Source organism: Ostrea edulis, chromosome 1 (genome assembly GCF_947568905.1).
Source record: "Ostrea edulis chromosome 1, xbOstEdul1.1, whole genome shotgun sequence".
NCBI lineage: Eukaryota > Metazoa > Mollusca > Bivalvia > Ostreida > Ostreidae > Ostrea > Ostrea edulis.
Genome location: NC_079164.1, coordinates 53,500,192 through 53,521,905, shown reverse-complemented (window position 1 = coordinate 53,521,905; position 21,714 = coordinate 53,500,192). Strand labels below are relative to the sequence as shown.

The 21,714-nt window shown below is 34.8% G+C and overlaps 2 protein-coding genes across 4 annotated transcripts in view; one reads left to right on the top strand and one right to left on the bottom strand.

The window, feature by feature from the left end:
- Positions 1-15,501, bottom strand: part of LOC125649803 (uncharacterized) — a 71,144-nt gene extending 55,643 nt beyond the window's left edge. For 2 of the 3 annotated variants that reach the window (XM_056153989.1, XM_056153991.1), the window contains exons 1-2: positions 15,245-15,501; positions 3,164-3,397 (exon numbers count right to left, since the gene is read on the bottom strand). In XM_056153989.1, the coding sequence (XP_056009964.1) occupies positions 3,164-3,397; positions 15,245-15,327 (317 nt within the window). In that variant the 5' untranslated portion in view covers positions 15,328-15,501. Of the gene's footprint in view, positions 1-2,298; positions 2,572-3,163; positions 3,398-15,244 lie in introns of those variants that run through there. The other variant, XM_056153994.1, reaches the window with a different exon arrangement.
- Positions 15,502-15,765: 264 nt separating this feature from the next.
- LOC125649937 (deacetylase Oant_2987-like) overlaps positions 15,766-21,714 on the top strand; it is a 29,015-nt gene continuing 23,066 nt past the window's right edge. Inside the window, exon 1 of the mRNA XM_048877805.1 lies at positions 15,766-16,084. Within this exon, the coding sequence (XP_048733762.1) occupies positions 15,766-16,084 (319 nt within the window). The remainder of the gene's footprint in view (positions 16,085-21,714) is intronic.

The following is a 21,714-nucleotide window of genomic DNA, read 5'->3' as shown; positions in this document are numbered from 1 at the left end:
GGAAACAAAAAAGCTGAAAAAAAAGACTGTTCAATACTCAAAACTCTGACAAAGGTGACTGTTTCTATCAATAATTTCATCAGTCTCATTTCTGATAATTTATTTTTGGAATCTCTAGCCCTTTGACAAGACAACAGTGTGCAAAATTAACAGAGGAACGATAGGCAATGTCTACAGAAAATATCCTCGGTCTATATCAATTGAAATGGTGATGGATCCTCTTGTCTATAAGGAAATTGGACCAAGTCATATAAAGTCTATGTTACATTGATTTGTTTCTGTCCACCCCTTTTTATAATAAAATGTTCCACAATTTAATGATGAATCATTTGAATCAGAGTATTCCATTTTAAAAAAGAGGGGGGAATGGAACAGAATCACCTTGATATGTACTTTCGCTTTCATCTTGTGCTCTTGGTCAATTTCACTGATCCAAACCTCATTGTGTTTAGTGTTGAGTCAAAGTTATTTAAAGTATCGATCTCATTTAATCGCCATTAATCAGTCTTCCTAATTGCTAAGGATCTGGATATCCATTTCTGTACGGACACATTTTTGCTCTCTGTAAAGTTAGTTGGTTGTATATTCTATAACATCCCAATTGAGAATCTTTCACTCATATGGAGACATCACCATTGCTCAAGTGAAGGGGTGCAAAATTAAGGCCTATGCTAGCATCAGTGTTTACAGCCTTTGAGCAGGGAGAGATCTTTATCATGCCACACCTGCTTTGATAGGAGGCCTCAGTTTTTGCTGTCTCATCCAAAGGACCATTCCATTTAGTCACCTCTTATGACAAACAAGGGGTATTGAGGACCTCTACTAACCTGATCCCCAAAAAACCTCTTCTGTATGGAGATGGGGGGATCCAACGAGCACAAACTTTCTGAAGCTTAAATTTAACCGTTCTTTCAGAATGCTGAAAACAACTGATGAATCAATGCTCATAATATTTGCAAGATTTTCTACTGATTATCTTTCATCTTAGCTAATTAGTTTTCATGTGTTAATTTTAGCATTTTTATTTCGGTCTATAGGGATTTGGTGTGGTCTATAGGAAATAATATGATTATGGACTGAATGTCTATAGGATTGAAAAGTTAGTTTCACACACTGAACTGGAAGAACCCCACAGAATTTTTGTAATAAATTTTGGTCCTTTGGAACCGGCATCAGCTGATGCACAGTAAAAGCATAAATCATTAGCTGCATATTAAAGCATAGTATACAAACTCCATGTGCATTGTGCAATTCAACTTCAAACATTTCAGATCCATGTAACTTGGCTGATATCTGAACTGTTATATTGCCCATGCCATCTGACACATCATTTTTTAAGACTAAAACTGTAAACTACATCACTGATTTTCTCCTTATTACCTAGATGTGTATAGAAACACACAAAGGGATGTTTGGCTCATTAGCAGAAGGATGCTTTAGTGGCTACTGCTTGTCAATGACTATCTTTTAAATGCTTTATTACAGACTGAGATAGCAAGAACATCGTTTTACTGACCAGACTGATTTAATTAATGTGGATGTCAAACCTGATGTTTAAAAGATGAGTAATTCGACAATCCAACTATTTTTCCCCCCATTTTCCCACAAATAATTTTAATGAGGCAGGCGCCAATTCCAAACAAACAAACAAACTATTATCTTATTTCGGCCTAAATGTAAATATAGACAGTTAGTGGATTCCTGTATACCCCTAGGAGGTTATATTTTTCGTGTACATGTACTCTATAATGTGCACTGATTTTGCATAAAATGTACTTATTATTCTTGTATGCATATACATGTACACTTGTGTATATTAACCATACAAGGATCTTTGCATGTCAAAATTCATCCTGCAGCTTTATCCATAAGTCTGCACATTTGTTCCTTTATTGAGATGGTCCCTCAATCCTATCTTTCCAACTAGATTTTAATGTGCAGTGCTGTTTACATATATTTCTCTTTACATTAACAAAGGTCATAACAGGTTAAGTTCAAGTCTCATTTCTTATTCAATTCAGGTCTAAATACTGTGCATTTACAGATGAATCATGCATGACCAGTTTAGGGATGATTCTAGCGCAGAGTAAAAAGTATTCAAAATTCTGTCAAATATATAGAATTTCTGAACACTTTAGATTATCTTCATTATCTCATCTCTATGGCAACCGATAATGGAAATGCAATTCAGCAAGAGATTGTATGTTTTCTCTCTAGTAAATTTTGGCAATTCTTAGATGAACATATGTCTAGAAGCATTTTTTTCTGTCAGTACATTATGAAAGGTGAAAACGATACCTGTGGTACATAAATTCCTTGGACTGAGATATCTTGAGGATGAATACCATTGTTATATCTCACATTTGGTTGTCCTTAGTTTTCATATCTTTCGCTCAATAAAAACTAATGAACACATATAATCCATCCAGTCACATAGAGCAAAGGATACATCCACTCTGAATTTACAGAATCATTTCTCTGATATTCCAAAGAATTTGAATTATAACATTTAAAAATCCGTCATTCAAACTTGAATGACAAAAAATCACATCCAACAGTTGTCACTAATGTGTAATGTTTATGTAGTTTATACTCTCCTTTTCAACATCAAAACATTGACATAAGATGAATAATCCTTCACTAAAAATAGCATCCTCCTCACAACAGTCAGTAAATAATCCACTAAAATACAGAAACACAACACAAAACACAATAAATTCATAAATTCCACTTAAAATTTAATCCATGTGCTGCACTTGTAAATAAACACAAAAATTCTTCCATGTAGAGGAAAGCTGAAAATGTGAAACAACTACCAGCCTAAAACTTAACAACAGCAATAGTTTTCAGTTAATGAAAGAGAAAGACAGAAAGAAAGATATCAAATTTGAAACATCGATTGCTTTTCCAGATTGATTTTGTGTACTATTTTACAAAGCATTAGAATCACTGTATTTTCACTGTATTTCATTGCATTTTCACTGTATTGTCAGATAAGCATATATGCCTACCAATGCAGTGAAATTATTTCATCAAAGGGGATTGTCAGACAGACTCTGTGAAAGACTTAAAAAGTATTAAAACCAATATAAGTTTATCAAAAGCGATAAATAAACAAGTAAGTCCTGAATGAAAGGTAACATTCTAAGCCCTAATTCCTTACCCCTTGCTTCTATTGTATGGCCTAATGTATCCTGGTCTTGGTTCCACAGTCCTGGTTACAGCACTTCCAGTAGCAGATCCTTCGCAGTATTCTGTAGATAAAAGATTTCCTTCTATTCTGTTTTCAGCACAATGAGCTTTGGAGGCTGATTTTATGTCTCCAAATGCAACAATTGCTGAGGATCCTTCTTCATTTTCCTTATGATGCAATTTTATACTCTGAATTTTGCCATACCTAAAGGAAAAGGAAATATCACATTAGTGAATATCAAAATAGATCAGTCATCAGAATATACAGCTATATGTTCATTCTATATGACCTCTATTGTAGCCCCTCCTAAATGGCCATAGGTTTACACAATCCAAGATACTTGCATATCATTTTGACAAATGTGTCCATGTTGTTCTTGTGAGAATTAAAACTAGACCTGTCCTAACAGGGCCGTCACAGCATATTTTGGTACAAGAACTGGGTCTTGCCCCCATCCAGTGCAAGTTAGGAGAGCTGATATCCCCCCACCCCCAACCCCACCAATTAAATTAATAAAATATATGAAGGGGTGGTCCGTGGAGGGTTTCAATTGAATTCTTGACATAGATATAAACATGCTTGCATGTCTTGGTGGATGGCTAGGTTTTTTTTTATTGATAAGTGTTGAAGAAAATTTGTGTCATAAATTGTGAATAGGAATTTTTCCAGAAGTTTGTTTTCAGAAAGTAGCATGTACTTAAATTTGCAAATCTTAGTAAAGGATATAGGCTATAGCAGAATTTAATACCCGAGTGCAACCTAAGCAATTACAATAACAAACCGGATGTAAAATAATATAAATTTGGTACACATACATCGTTTCTGATACAAAAAGCACAACATGTCTACCTAAGGTTCAATTTACTATTTGTTGATTGCAACCTGAAATGTTATGTGATAGTGAAAATGTTTATCAATTCAGAATCTGGATTTCAAATCTGCCAGCCATATAAACTGATGGAATTTAAATTCTATCAGTCACATTCAAAATCTTCCATGGATGCCCAGAGGATCATTGAGAAAAGATACCTTAGTATTGATGTCTAAATCAAAGGGCAACAAATATTTAACCTAAAGCTGATGTTTGAGCATGATTCCCATGAATATTGATATATTGTGAGGGGATGTATCATTTGACTGTGATTCTTAAAGCACTGTAGAACCGTTGTTGCTAAGATACTCCAATAAAAAAAGCTATTGTGTACATGTCCACCATTGTAACAATAAATGTATGACCTCAATCAATGACTTTAAAAAATTTAGTCATAGTTTATAGTAGAACCAATTTATTTGTATAAATTGCTGTTTTCAGACTGGAAGATTAAATTAAATATGATATAATATAATATAATATACACTACAGATATTGAAAAACTTGTCAATTCAAAAATCAAGATTCTCTCTCCCTCACAGATGCAAATATGCTAGTTAACTGATGATTAACTTATACTAAATGTAGTGTTAAACATCAGTTAATTTGACTAGGTTCTGAAAATCACTTGAATCTTTAAGGAGATTTTGTTCTGACATTCGAAATCAAAATTCAGGAACATATTTTAAAAACGAAATGTACAAGATTTGAGAATGGCCCACAGGCTTTTGTGAATGACCTAGAAATTGTTGAACGCAATTAACATAATATCATATTTCCTACTAATTGCACTTGGTCAGCTGGTACCAGATAGATGAAAAATGATGATAGATGTAAAATAGATGAAAGTTGTCCGAAAGAGCATAATTTTGCACATGCCACAGATCATATGCATGTCTCAGTTTGAACTTGGTAACTAAATGTGCTTATAAATGCCATTTATATATTTATCTTTATTTCGGCATTGCCATATCTATATCTTGATTTTTTAAAAATTATTATTACCGCGAGGTATAGTAGGGACGTTAACTATAAGACTCTTACTTGTAGGAGTAAGGTCTACTCTAAACGATTTGAATACTAATTTAAAATTAAAACAGCTGCTCTTTTGTTCATTTGCACACACTGTGTACAGCTCTGCAAACATATCTTTTCTATGTTCAAACATTTAAAAATAGCGCAATATTTCTCTCAGTTATTTTGGCCTTCTTCAAAATCAAAAGAGAATGAAAATTTATACAGATATACAAGTGTGTCAAAAACAATACCAAGTGATGCCTATATTCTGCTTGAAACAAAATTTAACTGAATTATTCATTGAAAAGTTTTCATACTGTGTATAGTTTAGAACTATGTTTTTAATATTGACGCTATCTGCCCTCAAAAAATCCACTCTCCATTAAATGATTCCGAGAGAAAAACATTACTTCAGGCTGTGCTTTGAAAAGATTATGGTGAATCCCTGAGCAACAGTGTAGTATGTGTGCTGGCAGATTTCCAAAGCAATATAATGAAGCTATATCAAAAGCTTGGCAATACTCCAAAACATGTACATTAAACAGTTTTGAGACAGCCCAGTCTGAAAGATCACCACAGATAAATTATTCATTTACTTGTGTGTTCCGTACATATACATGCACGAAGCAAATGTCCCTTGCATTAGTATCTACTGAAATTGGTGTTAAATACTGTATCAAAACATATTTGTAAAAAAAAAAAAAGGTCCTGAGGATCTTTAGATTTTTTATATCGATCTGAACAGTTACATGGAATAATGGATTTGGCAATCGCATTGCTCTACCTTAAACATTTCAAATCCTTTGTTTGGACATTTGCCAGTTGTCAGAACAGGTTTTATTACCATAGCTCTAAATAGACCAAGGGCATTTTATTTGCCCTGATCTGTACAAAGCCTGGTATCATTATCATGTTTTATCAAGGGTTGTCTGCTTTCCATGCTGACTCTGCAATAACAAGTCAATTCCACTTGCACACAAGGGAGGATTCTACCCATTTATATTCTACACTAACACATAAACGATGTAGTGTAAATCCTGTTCCCCCTTCTACATAGTATCGTCCAATATGACTCATTCTCAGGTGATTACTGAATGCACAACACTGAAACGCCACACATTCATTTGTTGATACGAGTGTGCTTTACACTTTAAAACATTCTGTACTACTTTATGCTAGCGTTTACTTCACCACAGAGGAATAGCAGAATATCGTTTCAGCTTGTATAGTGACTGATCCGAGATATATATATATCGAGAAAAAAGCTGCACACCTTTGATTTGCTTGCTTTTTTCATTGTCGAAGCAAGATTGTCATAATGTACTTTATTTCCAATTATGGGCCCCGATAGCCATATAAATTGACAATCATATTATAAAACAATTCCAACTCAAATCAGTCAAATGCAATGAATACCATGGGACGGTGCAAGATAAATGAATTTTCATACTCCTAACAGTCAAGTCACATATATTTATCTATTACTCGGGTGTGCATACTCTCTCAGCGAGATTCGTCGAGGCTGGGCTCGCTGAGATTAAGGCGTTGACAGCCAATGGTTCCCAAAGCACTACTATTTTCTTCAACCACATTTTAAAGCAATTTCATCAAAATTAATTCACTTGCTGATGTGAAATTTACTGTATCATTAATGAAATTAGACAGTTGACCTACATGTATTCCCGTTCATCCCGGATATAATTTTTTTAAAAAGAAATTTGATTGGGTATAATTGTGTTACAAGTGTGCTCATTACCGCTAAGTTCATGAATAATTTCCTTTTCCTCTGTATCATTGCTGTCATTCCACTCTCACAGATCCTTACCAGTCCAAATTGCTTACCCCTCCCCCCTTCCCAATTGATATTCTAAATTTGGAAACATCCCTGATGCAACTGCCTTCCTTACAATAGGAATTCAATCCCAGCTCCTAGTCAGCACACAAATGAATTCCATGTTTACATCGCAAAACTTGTGCATGAAAGCAAGATTCATTCCATACTTTTAAGGAGGGGTTTAAATTTTTCCTCTGTACTGTACATTCCAGTTGTACTTCAGACCAATATATATATATTATATATATATATGTATATATATATATATATATATGCTGTACCTGATCAATGTTCAAGCAGCCAGTCTGGTAAAATTTGAAGAGCTGGCATGGATTTCTAGAAAACAACTTAAGTCGAAACTTGGACTTAAGTTTGAGATTTTACAACCAAAAAAAATTGACTGCTCAAATAAAAGAGAACTCAAAGCCAAGTTTGAGATTTTTTTCAAGGAATCCAAGCCTGGTCGAAAAGCAGGGATGAGTCGGCTTACTACATTAAATACATACTTATATGTTATTCTTAAGGGGCTAATTTACTTGAGTATTATGTGAGAAAATGAGGCCCATGAGCCACATCACTCACCCAAACTACTGCATTTTCCCCTGTAAAACTTTAATTTTGAATTACACCACATACCCTTCTTGTAGCTCAGCTGTCATCACAGCAGTATAGTATAAACAAATATATTTTGAATGTTTTTGCCTTTCATAGCTTTACAAATTGTAAAGATAGCCATTTCATTATGTATGTGTTGCAGTTTTAAACAATGCACATATGAATCTTGATAAATATAGTATATCTATTTTTACGGCTGGAAATTCCGACAGAAACTACATTTTCAAATATATACATGTGGATGTTTCACACCGGCATACTTTTCATGAAGCACTAATGTACTTCATGAAGTATGCTCGCGTGAAACATCATGTATTTTTAAAAATGAAATTAAGGTAGTTCATTACGCTAACATTTTATTGAATGGCTCATTAAAACACCTGTTCTGAAGTATGATTTCACCATCGAAAGAGTGATACAAGCTCAATTATTTTACACGATTATTTGTGATTTATCCCGGAATGATAAAAAGGAGACTGTTTATAAATAAGATACTCTAAAGTCCAAATTTTGCAGTGATTTGATGCATAATATGAATATCTAAGAAAACATGTCTTAACGACTCAGACATTCTAATTTTTAAAATAAAATCATATTTATGAAAATTTGAAAAGGTTATTTGAGAATATTTTTTAAATGGACGGATGAAATCTTCAAATAACATGTCAATTAGAAAAAAGATATATCAGAGAAATATATTTTTAAAAGATAGTCAAAATTCAGAAATATTACGATTTTTCAAATTTGAACCAAGCCCGATTGGAATTATACAAAAGTAGTCATAAAGAATATTGTAATCAGAAAACTGCACTCCCTTGATGGAAATGGTTTACAAATTAAACGAATTTTATAAAGGAAACTAATTTCTTGATGGAACAGTGCATACAATTCGCAACAATATGGTTATTTTTGTAATATCTATCAATTTTGACCGGGATCGGTTCTTTTCTCTCTCGTTTGAATATATCGATTATATCTGAAATTTGTTCATTTCTTTCCAATTTTTTAAAATAATATATTTCTTTGATATACTCTTTTCTATCTGACAAGTTTTTCGATTGATTGATTGAATATTGTTTAATGTCCCTCTGGAAAATATTTCACTCATATGGAGACGTCACCATGGCTGGTGAAGGGTTGCAAAATTTAGGACTATGCTCGGCACTTGTGGCCTTTGAGCAGGGAGGGATCTTTATCGTGCCATATCCACTGTGACACGGGACCTCGGTTTTTGCGGTCTCATCCGAAGGACCACCCTATTTAGTTGCCTTTTACGATAAGCAAGGGGTACTGCGGACCTATTCTAACCTGGATCCCAATCCTATTAATTTTTTAATAAAATATTGTTTAAATTAAATTAACCCGATTAGTAAATATAAATCTCATAAAAATGTTACAATATTGTCTTAGACATATCTAGTAAAATTCCATTATTTCAATTCAATATGTTCATTAATAGCGAAATATGTTCATTTAATTCTGGAAAACTGGTGGACTGGTAAATTTTTCTGCTGTCTTGTGACATATAAAGTTAGTTTCAGCCCTGAAGAATTTTCTGCAAATGAATTATCTGATGGCTTGTAATAAAAAGCGAAATATAAATTCCCTAGAAGCAGAGTTGTCGAAAACTGTCAGTCCTGTCAGCAAGGCTGGTAAAAAATTCCCTGGACCGATAAGTTGTTCGAAAATGTCGGTCCAAATGACTGTTTGAAAATAGCGGGTGTGATCTGATTATTTTAGAGCTCGGGTTCGGGATGCGCAAGTGAAGGTCACTCAAACAGCATGGCCGCACGCCTGATTAAATTTGTGAAAGGTTCTCTACCCACGTCAAAAGTAAAGATTGGTCGTGGAATCGTGGTAGCTCAGAGGTAGAGCGTTCACTTCGTAACTGGAAGGTCATGAGTTCCGATTTCTGCTCATGTCATAGCCACATCAAACTTAAGATGTTAATATATCCTCACCAAACGCTCGGCATTTCGTCATGAGAGTCACAGGTCTTTCAGATATGACCTCCCATGTTGTGGCAGGTGTTAACATGTTAAAGAACCCTCACTACTATGGCCCTCATTCAGAGTACACAGTATGTCTAGATTTTGTGGTATTTCACCTACAGCTGGTGACATTTCAATATGAGGGGAAAATTCCTGATGGAACATAAAACAATTTGTAAGAAAAGAGGAGATGCTTAACCTGGACCACTTAAAAAATTACAAAGGTTTCCTTGGTGTTCATGAGTTCCAAGATGGTTGGAAAACTGACCGTATTTGGCTGGATATGAGTGGGAGATGCATTGCTGTTCAAAAAATAAAAGGCATTTTGGTGCAGATTTTTTTTGTTCTTTCTATGCAATACAAGGCCAAGGTACATGTATCTGGTCTGACAAAACTTTGTCTGGTCTGACAGAACCTTTAACTCAGTCAGACCAAATGTCTGACAGTGATCTAAAAATGTTGACAACTCTGTAGAAGGGAGTGACAACAGTAAGCTTCTTCCTAACTTGGTTTGTTTATACCTGTGATTGTCAGGCTGTTTGTTTGAAGGAATGAAATTTGGACTCATTGATTTTAGCATGGGACTCATCAAGGGGAGTCCACTGGACTCATGATAACCATTTTCAAAATGAATCACTGAATGAATCATTCTTACTACAAGTTCCATGACCAAAACATGCTTTCTTTATAACAAAAACAAAGTCTCAAAAAACACTTCATATATTTACAAAAAACAAAATATTCATGCATCTCTAAGACAATTTCATAAGCATTAACCAGGGATTCAGACTGGTTGTCAGCCATTAGCAAATGGCCGATAAATCTTTAAAATGGACGACTAAAATTCACCAGAAAGGCCAAAATGGCTAATGAAATTTTTGCTTTTTGGTCAGTATGGCCAATCATTTTCAGTGTTTACTGGCAACAGGAAAATCATACAAGTACTAAATCGATCGTTTGTAAAGAAAACTTTGATTAGTTTTCGAAAAACTTTTGTCCAATCAAATTTCCTTTGGGAAAAAAAAAGAAGATAAACCGGTACCCCTGTTGATGAGTAACAAACCCTATTAAACATCGGATTTTTGGTCGGGGTAGCTCAGTGCTTCCCAACTTGGAGGTCGTGAGTTTGAGCCCCCAGGGTTTGACATTTACTTTTTTGAGCACTAGACCAGTCAAGCTACTTCAAATGATTTTTACTAGTCCTGACCTTACATCCACTGACCCTGTTCAACTTTCCAGAAAAAAAATGATAGTTTCTCCATATTTCTTAATAAATACTGAATTCACATGACAAACATTAAGTTTGAACTAAAACGTATTTCATTGTCTCAAAAAAATCTTTAGTCTCATCATTCAATTTCATGCTTATATTTTCAGACACATTTTTTTCCCCTTTAAATTCTACCCGGCACAGAAATTCTTTACGGTAGTCCATTCAGAATAAAAAGACCTCGATTATTTATGTTTTTTTTTTAAATTTCTATTTCACAAGCCCTGCTTTGTTTTTCCCAAAGTCTCTTTCTACTCTTAGGACATCTTTTCTTCAGTACAAGAAGTCGTATTTGAATATAGAGACATTCCCGCACATATATGTCAACACCAAAAATGGCTGTTTACGACATAATTTATTAATTTGATAAACACCTTCTTATATTTAATGCAAATAAACTGGGGGTTTTATTGTGTGAAAAAAAAGAAAGAAAATGAATTCCATTTATCCGAAACATAACTTTACACACATTGAGTAGATGTCGCAAAACATCACTTCCAACCGCGACTTGATTATTAGAACTAAAAATAGAGATTTTGTTATCCATCAGCTCAAAATTACTTGCAAACTCTTTACAGTTATGTTTTCTTCGTTAAGAATAAAATATCTTATGGTTTAAAGTAAAGTTTCTTGTTTATTTTTTCAACACGACCAGTCAGACTTGTAAATCGACATTTTACCCAACCAAACCTATCATTTAGTAGACTAGGTCAGTCGGATGTGCCTTAGTGTCAAACCCTGGCCCCGCTCGTGCCATGGCAGTGTCAAACCTAAGACGTAAACATAGGTAGTGATTCCTCCTTTGCAAAACGCTTGGCATTTACTAGATTACAAGTGAGAATCACGGGTCATTTGGATATGACCCTTAAAACGGAGGTCCTGTGTCACGACAGGCGTTGGCACGTTAAAGTACCCTCACTGCTACAGCTCTGATGAAGTGCTAAGAATGGGTCTAAATTTATGGTACTTCACCTACAACTGGTGATGTCTCAATATGAGTGAAATTTTTTTGACAGCAATGCCCTGCAATACAGGAAGCGACTGAGAAGAATTCCGAAACAGTTAACAATCATGATAATTAAACTTATTAGAATTGAGAAATAAAAATTCAGTATTTGATTTGAAAGTAATGAGTTTATTTTGCAGCAATATCAATATATTTAAGACTTAAAGTTTCATGCAGTTAGATCAAAATGGCCTATAATTGTTTCATCATTTAGGCCCTCTGTCCCATCAGGCCAAGATAAATAGTGTGTTTCCTATTCCAACCTGAAAAAAAATAGGGTAGGTAGGTAGGGAAAATATTTTATTTTATTTTAACATTTTATTGTTTACAAGAAACAAAATGAGAAAAACAAAGTTCATTTCTTTCTCCCAAAAGAGCAGCTTACTAATGACAGTTTTCCATGTGGATAACAGTATTTACAAAGAGGAAGTACAGTTTTATACTGTTTTTGAAGATCCTGAGACATTTCACTGCCACTAACAACCCTGTGTCTAATGTTGGCTCAACGTCCGGTTCACATACACAGGGTTCCAAATTACCGCTCGCCCACTCGCACTGGCGACTAAACTTTGCGTGTGGGCACCCAAAATTTCCATTCTTGTCGCCCGTAATTGTCTGATCAACATTTTTCTTTCCAACCGATTCGATTCCTATTATAATTGAAGTTCAATTTCCGGTTGAGGTTTTGCCACTTGACGAGACATTCCTGGGGTATCAAACCTTCCAAAATGTATTTAAACCAGAAGTTGAACAACGCAAGGGTTACTTCAAACGAAAAGAAAGCGTCTGCTTTTAACCAAAGTGGAAAGAAGGGGAGAATATGGTTCGATGACGTGCTGTGTGTACAAAACATGACACGAAAGGCCCAATCATTGTGACAGCTTGCCCAAGTTATAAACTTGACAGCATCGTAAAGCTGAGAAATTTTGAAATAACATAAAAGTCTGAAGAAATGTGAGTTTAAGTCAGACGCAGCAAAAATCATAAAAGTCCATGAACTCTGATATTTTTGCTAGGTTGACAAAATGAGAGTGGAAATGAGAGAGGTATTTGAAAGAATTACGGAGAAGGAAACAGAATTTAAATATTGATATTTTAATTTTTTAAATAAATTGCAATGTGACTTGATGTTTCTTTTTCTTGTGAAACCCCCCCCCCCCCATGTTATTCAATTTCATGTTATGTGTTGGCTACTAAAATTCCATGTGGGCTAACAGGATTTCTTATTCAGGGGCCCACTTGGCCCCTAAGGTATTCAGTCGGAGTTGGAACCCTGCATACAAACTCAAATATTTCATTTCAAATCCTGCTAAATCACCAACAGAATTACTGCCCTGAACTTCATACGTCTCTGTGTTTTTGGAATGCAGTTTATTTGGCCAACATAATATTGTAGTTTTGCAGTGTTTTGGCCAATCAGATGGCCCTTCATGATGCTTCTCAAAAATACTAAACAATGACTTATGATTCATTGTTTTTTACTGTAGTCGTAAAGTTTTTCCCCCTCTTAAACTGAACTGTTTGCATTTTCCTATTATAATTGCCAGCAATGTGCTTGGCAAGCACGCTGACATTTTTCCCGGGGAAATCACTGTCAAAACATTTCTGATAAATGTGTATCGGATATGTATTTTCTCAAACACGGAAGTGATCGAGATTAGGATTTCTAATAGTGAAATAGTCGGCCCAAATATTTTAGGGTCGGTCGGGGAATCGGAAACACACAATTTATTTATCTAGGCCTCATCAACTTGCATACCAATCTGAATCACTCATAAAAAAAATACCAGCAATGAATGCAAAGACAGAGATTTTCCACTCCTTAATGGGAATGGGGCTCAGACCCTTGGAATTGGGAATTCAAGAATTTATATCCAATTGGGAAATTTGTAGCATATGTTTTGGAGTGGTTTTTTTTAATGAACACTAATAATGAATATTCTATTTTCTGAGAAAACAATACTTTTATGGCATCATTGTCACCAGAACACAGAACAGTATGGCTAATTTTTAAAAAGTCACCGTTTGGTCCCTGGTTCAGAATTAGACCCAAAAAAAATAGATGGTTTATTTTAGTATTTTACCCAATACTGAACATTTGATGCTACATGTCAGTGCTCACAAATGTCTGTATTGTGTACAAGTTTGTTCCCCAGTGTACAAGGCAAATATTTACTGAATAAAAGAAAAAGTAAAAAATAAAATAAAATAAAAATTCTCTTTTATTTTTTTTCCCCCCCAAGATGTAATCGGAAAAAGCTTTTTAAATCAAATTTCTATGAAGCATTATATTTCAATATGTGTCAATAAAACCAACTAAAAAGATACTACTTGTGACCAAGTTTTGTTTGGGCTGGTGCTAACAACCCTGACAAGTTATTGTTCCCTTTAGTTTTGGACAAATTAATCTTTTTTGGAAGTATGACTATAAAGTTCGTTTTCTCTGAATAAATATTTTGCATTCTGATCAAGAATTAAATTATGTAGCCAAATTCTAGGAAAGTAGTAAGGATTCATTTTGAGATTGAGAATAGGGCCAAAATTCCACCCTACACGGAGCAGTGGAGAATAAATATGATCTTTTATGCTGAATTCTTGCACCATATTACTATAAGAAATAAAGCATTTAAAATGCATATCTAAGCACTTTTCCACATTATTGTGGCATATGATATACGCATTTTCAAGCACTTTTCAGTAAGGACTGGGTCAAAATTTCAAGGTCTGTATGAACCCTGGGGTTCAATCCAGGGCATCCAACAGCAAAAAACTTGAGTTGTTCAAACAGGTTCAACAGTTCCTCTGCCTGGCACTCACTAAGTACTAGTAGTGATCAATGTCGGGGGTCTTTCATAATAAATAGTTAAATGATGTCCAATGACATGTCAGTAGATGTTGGTGCAATAAAATAGCCTTTAATGGTACTGTGTCAAGCAAAGGTCAAAATATGTGGCACTGCACCCAAAAGGATTCTCAAACAGACGAAGGCTACGCAATTCCAAAAGAACCAACCAAGTTATTATAGTAAATCAATAATTCTCTAAAAAGAAATACACCCGTACCTAAAACACACACCACAGTGACATGCTAACATCAGAAAAGGTTATAACAAAATTCGGTGGGAGGGCAAATTTTTACACTCATTCACCACACGTATTTTCTTGGGCCCCATTTTCTTTCATACCATAATCATGGTTTAAATTTGTATACGTTCCCTCGAGACTCCAGCTTTATCACTTGCGATGTGTATTATGTACAACAAAACAACACATTAGAAATTGTAAAGATATTTTTTTTTCCATTTCAACACATGTATACTAATACATTCAGCACATTATCCTACGATTTCGACAGAAGGAAATGCATTGAAACTGTAGGCCTGTAATGTTAATCCGCGCTACGAAAATGGCTGACCTGAATATTTGGTCAACGTGTGCCTATACTCACCGCTTAAAATGTTCACCAACTGCATCTTCTGTAGTCTTCTCGGGTAAATTCCCAACAAGAAGGTACCTCGTTTCTCGTACCATTTCTTGTTATGCTACATAACGTTTGATTTTATGCGGACACAAAATAAAACACAAATCCAATCATTGCAAATACAGTTGCTATATTCTCTATACACTGTAGTAAAAATTCATGGCTTGTCGTGACGTCATTCTGCACACGTGACCTTCGACCCATTGCAGTCACATGGTATATCATATATTATCGACCAGGGACTATCTCAAAAATAGTTTTATGTTTTATTATAATTTCGTGTCTTACAAATCAACTGATCGTTGAGGATATATTTTAGCCATACTATTGTTATCAAACACATATTATATTGATGGATATATCTGTCCTGTTATCTTCGACATTTACATTACCATTTCATTAAAATATAATTCGTAGAGCTATAGAGCTAGAGTTTACGTAAACTTGAGAGAAAGAGAGATAGTTAGTCTAACGGTTCTACAAGATATATGTTTATAGATAACAAGAACCTCCATTACAACATGTCACACATTGACTTTATGGTTAAAAACGGAAGAATAATCGATCCCGCGAATGGATTGGACACAGTAGCTGATATTGCTGTCAATAATGGAACCATCCTGTCGATTGGCAATAATGCACATTTTCTGGCGAAAGAGACTTTCGATGCTGGTGGTTGCTTAGTAACGCCTGGTCTGATTGATTGCCATGTTCACTGTTACCAGTATGCTACACCATTGGGGATCAACCCCGATGAGCATTGTCTTTCGCGTGGGGTTACGACTGTTATTGATGCCGGGAGTGCAGGTAGGCAAATATTGGTGTAGGGGAGTATATATACACACACACACAATATATATAGTTTAGGTATTTTTACTAGACCCTTAAACCCAGGAAAAAAATTCTGAATATTTCCTTCTTTCAAGCTGCAAATACAAGAGCGTAACGCTTAGTGATCAAGGACAAAGCTTGCAACACTTATATTTGTATATCCATTAGTCATCATGTGTACACACACCCATACACACACACCATTAACATCGTAAAAAGTAGGTTTTTGGTGTGGTTTACCAAATACCATTGAACATCGTAAAAAGTAAGGTTTGGTATGATCGACCAATTACATCATATCATTCCTTTACTGTGTATTAATAGACGTTACTATCCGAACCATGGTATTTAACAGTGTAAATCCCTGGTACGAAATCGATATGAAACAGATTTTTTGGTCCGATAACCAGAACGTATATATATCCTTGCCAATGACGGGTCCTGCTAATGATATCGATTTTGTTAAATGTTGTCAGGGCTGACTGGCTGACTAATTCTGCGTATCGATTTTGGTTAAGGAAATCACAGAGTGGTGGGGATTATATGCTTTTTTTAAAAAAATTCTGAAATCCATGCTTAGTGCCAGAAGAAATGAGGATTTTATTTTCTCGAATTTTTCAATGATTGATTTAAAAGTTCATTGTAATTGTTGATACTTGTACAAACAAGACGTATGTATACGCACGATTTTCGTGCACACACACACAATATCTTGACATAAATGTAGGTCAAATAGTTTGAAGCATTCAAAATGGCCGCAAAGAGCGAATAAAATAAACTTTTCACGACCTCGCCTTCTATCCATAGCGTGTTAGTGAACTTCAATATTTTTGTTTAAATACATGTGTTACGTTGAGATTGTAATGATTGATCCAGTCATCGTTAATTATTACGTCGTTTTATGAGGGAAATATTAGTGCGTATGTAGATTTTCGGTCCAGTTTAAAATGTTGTTACTAGTTTTGTAACACTTGTGAATAGTGGGGTCTTTTATTTTACTTCCATAAGGAGAATAACAGTATGGAAAACGATATTAAACATTGTTGAAGCCTCGAATTTTGAATATTGGAGCATGAACAAATATTCCATTATATCACAGTATGTAGTAACTCCAGTCCATTAAAAACATTATCAAGAAATCAACTCCACCATAAAAGTACTTCTTGTATTAATACGTTTAATCCTGTGTGTAAGTGCTCAAATTTACAATAGTAAGAGTATACATCCATATCTTCGCTTCCGCTTTACGACCTTGGATTTGCCCTACATTGATATTTGTAACTTGCTGGTATGGCTTTTCATAAAACCTGCAAACACTGCCTGCATAAAGTACACCACAAAAATGAATAAATGTATGGATTTTGGTCGAATGGGTCGCTGGATAAGGTAAACATGGTAAATGAAATATTTCCAAATCGGACGCTCTTGTACACGCTTGTCGTGCATGTAAGGCAAGATGGCGACTGTTTCGTCACGGGATATTCCTACGCATGAAATAAATTAATCTTATACACAATATTTGATAACCGAGTTTTACTTTTAAGATAGTAAATAGGAATAAAATTGTGAGTTCACTTATTTTTTAAGCAAGCAACATTGTCTTGTCCGCTCCGGTTGTTGACACGCCACTGCACAGACAGTGACATCACCAGAGCCATATATAATGCATGTATTCAGGAGCGTCCTGTAATTGGCATGGAATGAAAATTTATACGAACATCACGTTCATAATATTTCTTGTGCGTGTGCTACAAATTGAATAGAGATCACTTATGTTCAATATAGGTCAATATTATTGCAAGTTGAGCGCTAATATAGGGACTACAAAATGAAAGAGAAGATAACAAGAGTTAGTGTTCTTTGTTTAGAGGAAAGGGAGACTTATATAATAGAGTTTCCTTTGTTTAGAGGAAAAGGAGACACATGTAAGAGCTATCGGGTAGATAGAGATTTTGCGTCACATTCGACAATTTTTCACTAATGTAGAAACGTATTACCAGATTTAGATTTTGACATGGCGCTATGGGGTGTCTTTATCATTCCAATGCCCAATATTGCACGGAAATCGCAAATCGAACCTGAGCTACCCGGTTGTGAAGCAAGCATCATAATCTATATAAGCTACCACAACCGGTGTAGAGCAACTGTAACCTCTTGTCTACCGCAACCGGTGTAGAGCAACTGGAGCTTGGTACCCTAATACTTGGAATTACCCAACAATAATAGACCTGTCATTAGCAACTATTCCTTGTATAAAAGTTTGAAGCCCTTGTGTATGTATATTATTTTGACAAACCATAACCATGATTATTCATTTGTTCCCATTAGAAAGATCTGTAAATTTTAGGAGAGATCTTTATGTTGTATGCGAATTTCATTCTTCCAGATTGCATAACAATAAGCCATATGTTTGTTTTTTTCCTTCTATTCATCTTAATTACCGATCTATATTTACTATAAGTATTTACGCATATATATATAAAATATTGAAAATGTTTAACGCAAATCATAAGTTTAGAGTTTTGTTTTTGTATATTTAATTTTTTTCTTCTTTTTTACGAATTCGAAAGTGTCCAAATTTTCCGAGTAGAAAGTGTAAAATATTAAAGTTAAATCAGTCTATTTACTATACACTGCATATCGTGACTTCTACCATGGTTATTGCAGATATCAAAGGAATGCCGCGGTCAATATTCTGCGATATACATCCATACGTAATAACTGATTATGAGAAAATGAATACACATTTCACTTGCACTTCGTGTTTTGCTAATGCAGCAAAGTAAATAACTGATAATTCAATTTTATAATCATAAAAAATGAGCAATATATGTTGCAAAACAAATTTATTATTATTACCCTCTTCCACACACATGTAGTTTTCTTATTTAAGGCCATTGATATACTCCATCAACATCGAACTAAATACTTGAAATATTTTTGAAAAATAGATCTAGTATATCCTGCTATCTCACCTTTTTTGTCAGCAAAAATCATGTAGGCCTTGTCCGTTTCGGAAATTGTCATGACGTCACGAAGTATATTTCTGAACCGTAGTAGAACAAAAATGAAAAATCCGGTTGTTTTCGTGGATAATTCAGGATAACCTCCTCGGTCTCTAGTGTTTCGACCAGGCGTTTATATTTCAAAAGAACATTTCGAGACCGAGAAGGTTGTCCTTCAACATCCACGAAATTGCGAACTTTATTGAGACGTTATTGACTTAAATATTCAATCCGTTTACTTACATTATATATATATATATATTCAAATAAGAATCTTCAACATGAAGGTTTTCTGTATAAAAAAGTAAAAACAAAATAACTATATGAAACGCTCTACTTCGATTCACTGGTATACCCAGCCCGGTGATGTGAAACCTTGTGACAAACCTCACCCCACCCCACCTTGTCTTAGATAAATGGTTAAGTTTAGGACGATAAGCATGGGAAAGCTGGGGGGAATCAACTTACTATGACAGAGAAATTGTGCTTACGTTTATGAAAAGATGTAACTGTAAGGTTGACATCACATGATCGGCTTGATTAGTCATACACTTTTGAATGGATCAATCGAACTTTGCATGTAGAAAATATGAGATTTGTATGTAAAAATAACGGGAAAAGTAAATTGTAAAAAGGGGAGAGACCAGGTTTCCTGCCCACCCCAACCTCCAATTCAACATGCCTGGTATAACATTTACAAAAAATAAAAAAGATTTCGTCAATAGAATACAAGTACATAAGAACTATAATTTAATTTTAGATGTTTGCGTTTTATAAATGTAATTGATAATTATCGAAAACACACCAAATTTCACTATGAATTCCTCCAAAATCAGAAAACAAAATAACGGGAAAATCTGTATTTTGTCGTCTTTTCAATTTTTCATTATTTCGAGGCGAAAAGTCGCTAATTGTCGTTTTGTCGACTTTTCGTTTTGTCGTCTTTTCGCCTCGCCAAGCGAAAAGACGACAAATTAGGTCGCTAATTTGTGGGTTTAGTTTCTCGTCTTTTCGCCTGTAATTTGTCGTCTTTTCGACTTTTCGTTTTGTCGTCTTTTCGACATTTCGATATTTCGGGGCGAAAAGTCGCTAATTATTATTTTGTCATCATTTAGTTTTGTCGTCGTTTTGCCTCGAAAAGACGACAAATTGTAAAGTGGCACAAATCAGCCACCATAGTTTAACATATAGCAAACTTTCGATTGAATAAAGGGGAGAAGTGTAATATATAGCAAATTACCGATTGGATAAAGGGGAAAAGTGTAACATATAGCAAACTTTCGATTGAATAAGGGGAGAAGTGTAATATATTGCAAACTACCGATTGAATAAAGGGAGAAATGTAATATATAGTAAACTATGATTGAATAAAGGGGAGACGTGTAATATATAGCAAACTACCGATTGAATAAAGGATAAAGGGGGAAAGTGTAGTTTGCAGCAAATCTCCGAATGAATAAAGGGGAAAGAGTGTAATATACAGCAAACTTCCGATTGAATAAAGGGGAGAAGTGTGTAACATATTGCGCGTTTCCTATTCAATAAAGGGGAGACGTGTAATATATAGCATACTACCAATTGAATAAAGGGGAGAATTGTAACATATTGCAAACTTCTGATTGAATAAAGGAGAAAATTGTAATATATAGCAAACTTCCTATTGAATAAGGGGAGAAGTGTAATATATAGCAAACTTCCTAATGAATAAGCCGAGAAGTGTAATATATAGCAAACTTCCGACTGAATAAAGAGCAGAAGTGTGTAACATATTGCAAACATTCGATTTAATAAAGTGGAGAAGTGTAATATATAGCAAACGTCCGACTGAATAAAGAGCAGAAGTGTGTAACATATTGCAAACATTCGATTTAATAAAGTGGAGAAGTGTAATATATAGCATACTACCGATTGAATAAACGGGAGAAGAGTGTAAGATATTGCAAACTTCCGATTGAATAAAGGGGAGAAGTGTAATATATAGCAAACGTCCGATTGAATAAAGTGAAAGGCAGGAGTGTATCATATAGCAAATTATATAATCAGTGGGATAAAGATTATAGGAGTTATTCATCTGATGTGCTCAATGAAAAATATGCTATATGGGGAGTAATGCATAAACTTCCATCGCCAAACGCTCGGCATCAGATGTGAATGTCACGGGTCCTCGGAGATGACCTTAAAAACGGATGTCCCGTGTCACAGTAGGTGTGGCACGCTAAAGAACCCTCGCTGATCCATGGCCGTAAGCGCCGAGCATGCCTAAATTTGAAGCCCTTCACCGGTCTTGGTGACGTCTCAATATGAGTGAAAAATTCTCGAGCGAGACGTTAAAGGGAAAGGCAACTCCCAAAAATTTTACATGATAAATGATAGGATTAATAATATGATAAAGATTTGTTATACTATTCTTTTAATATACAGTCTAGATAAGCTTCAGTACTAATTTTAAAACGTTAAAATTTGAAATTCCCATCATCTACTGAGGCTGCCATGATGCGGAACTCTTTTGTATTCAAGACCACAAAAATGAATAATTTTGACGTCACGCCGTCTATTCCGGTTTTGATAATATCAAAGATGTGCATGTGGTAGATTTTACGA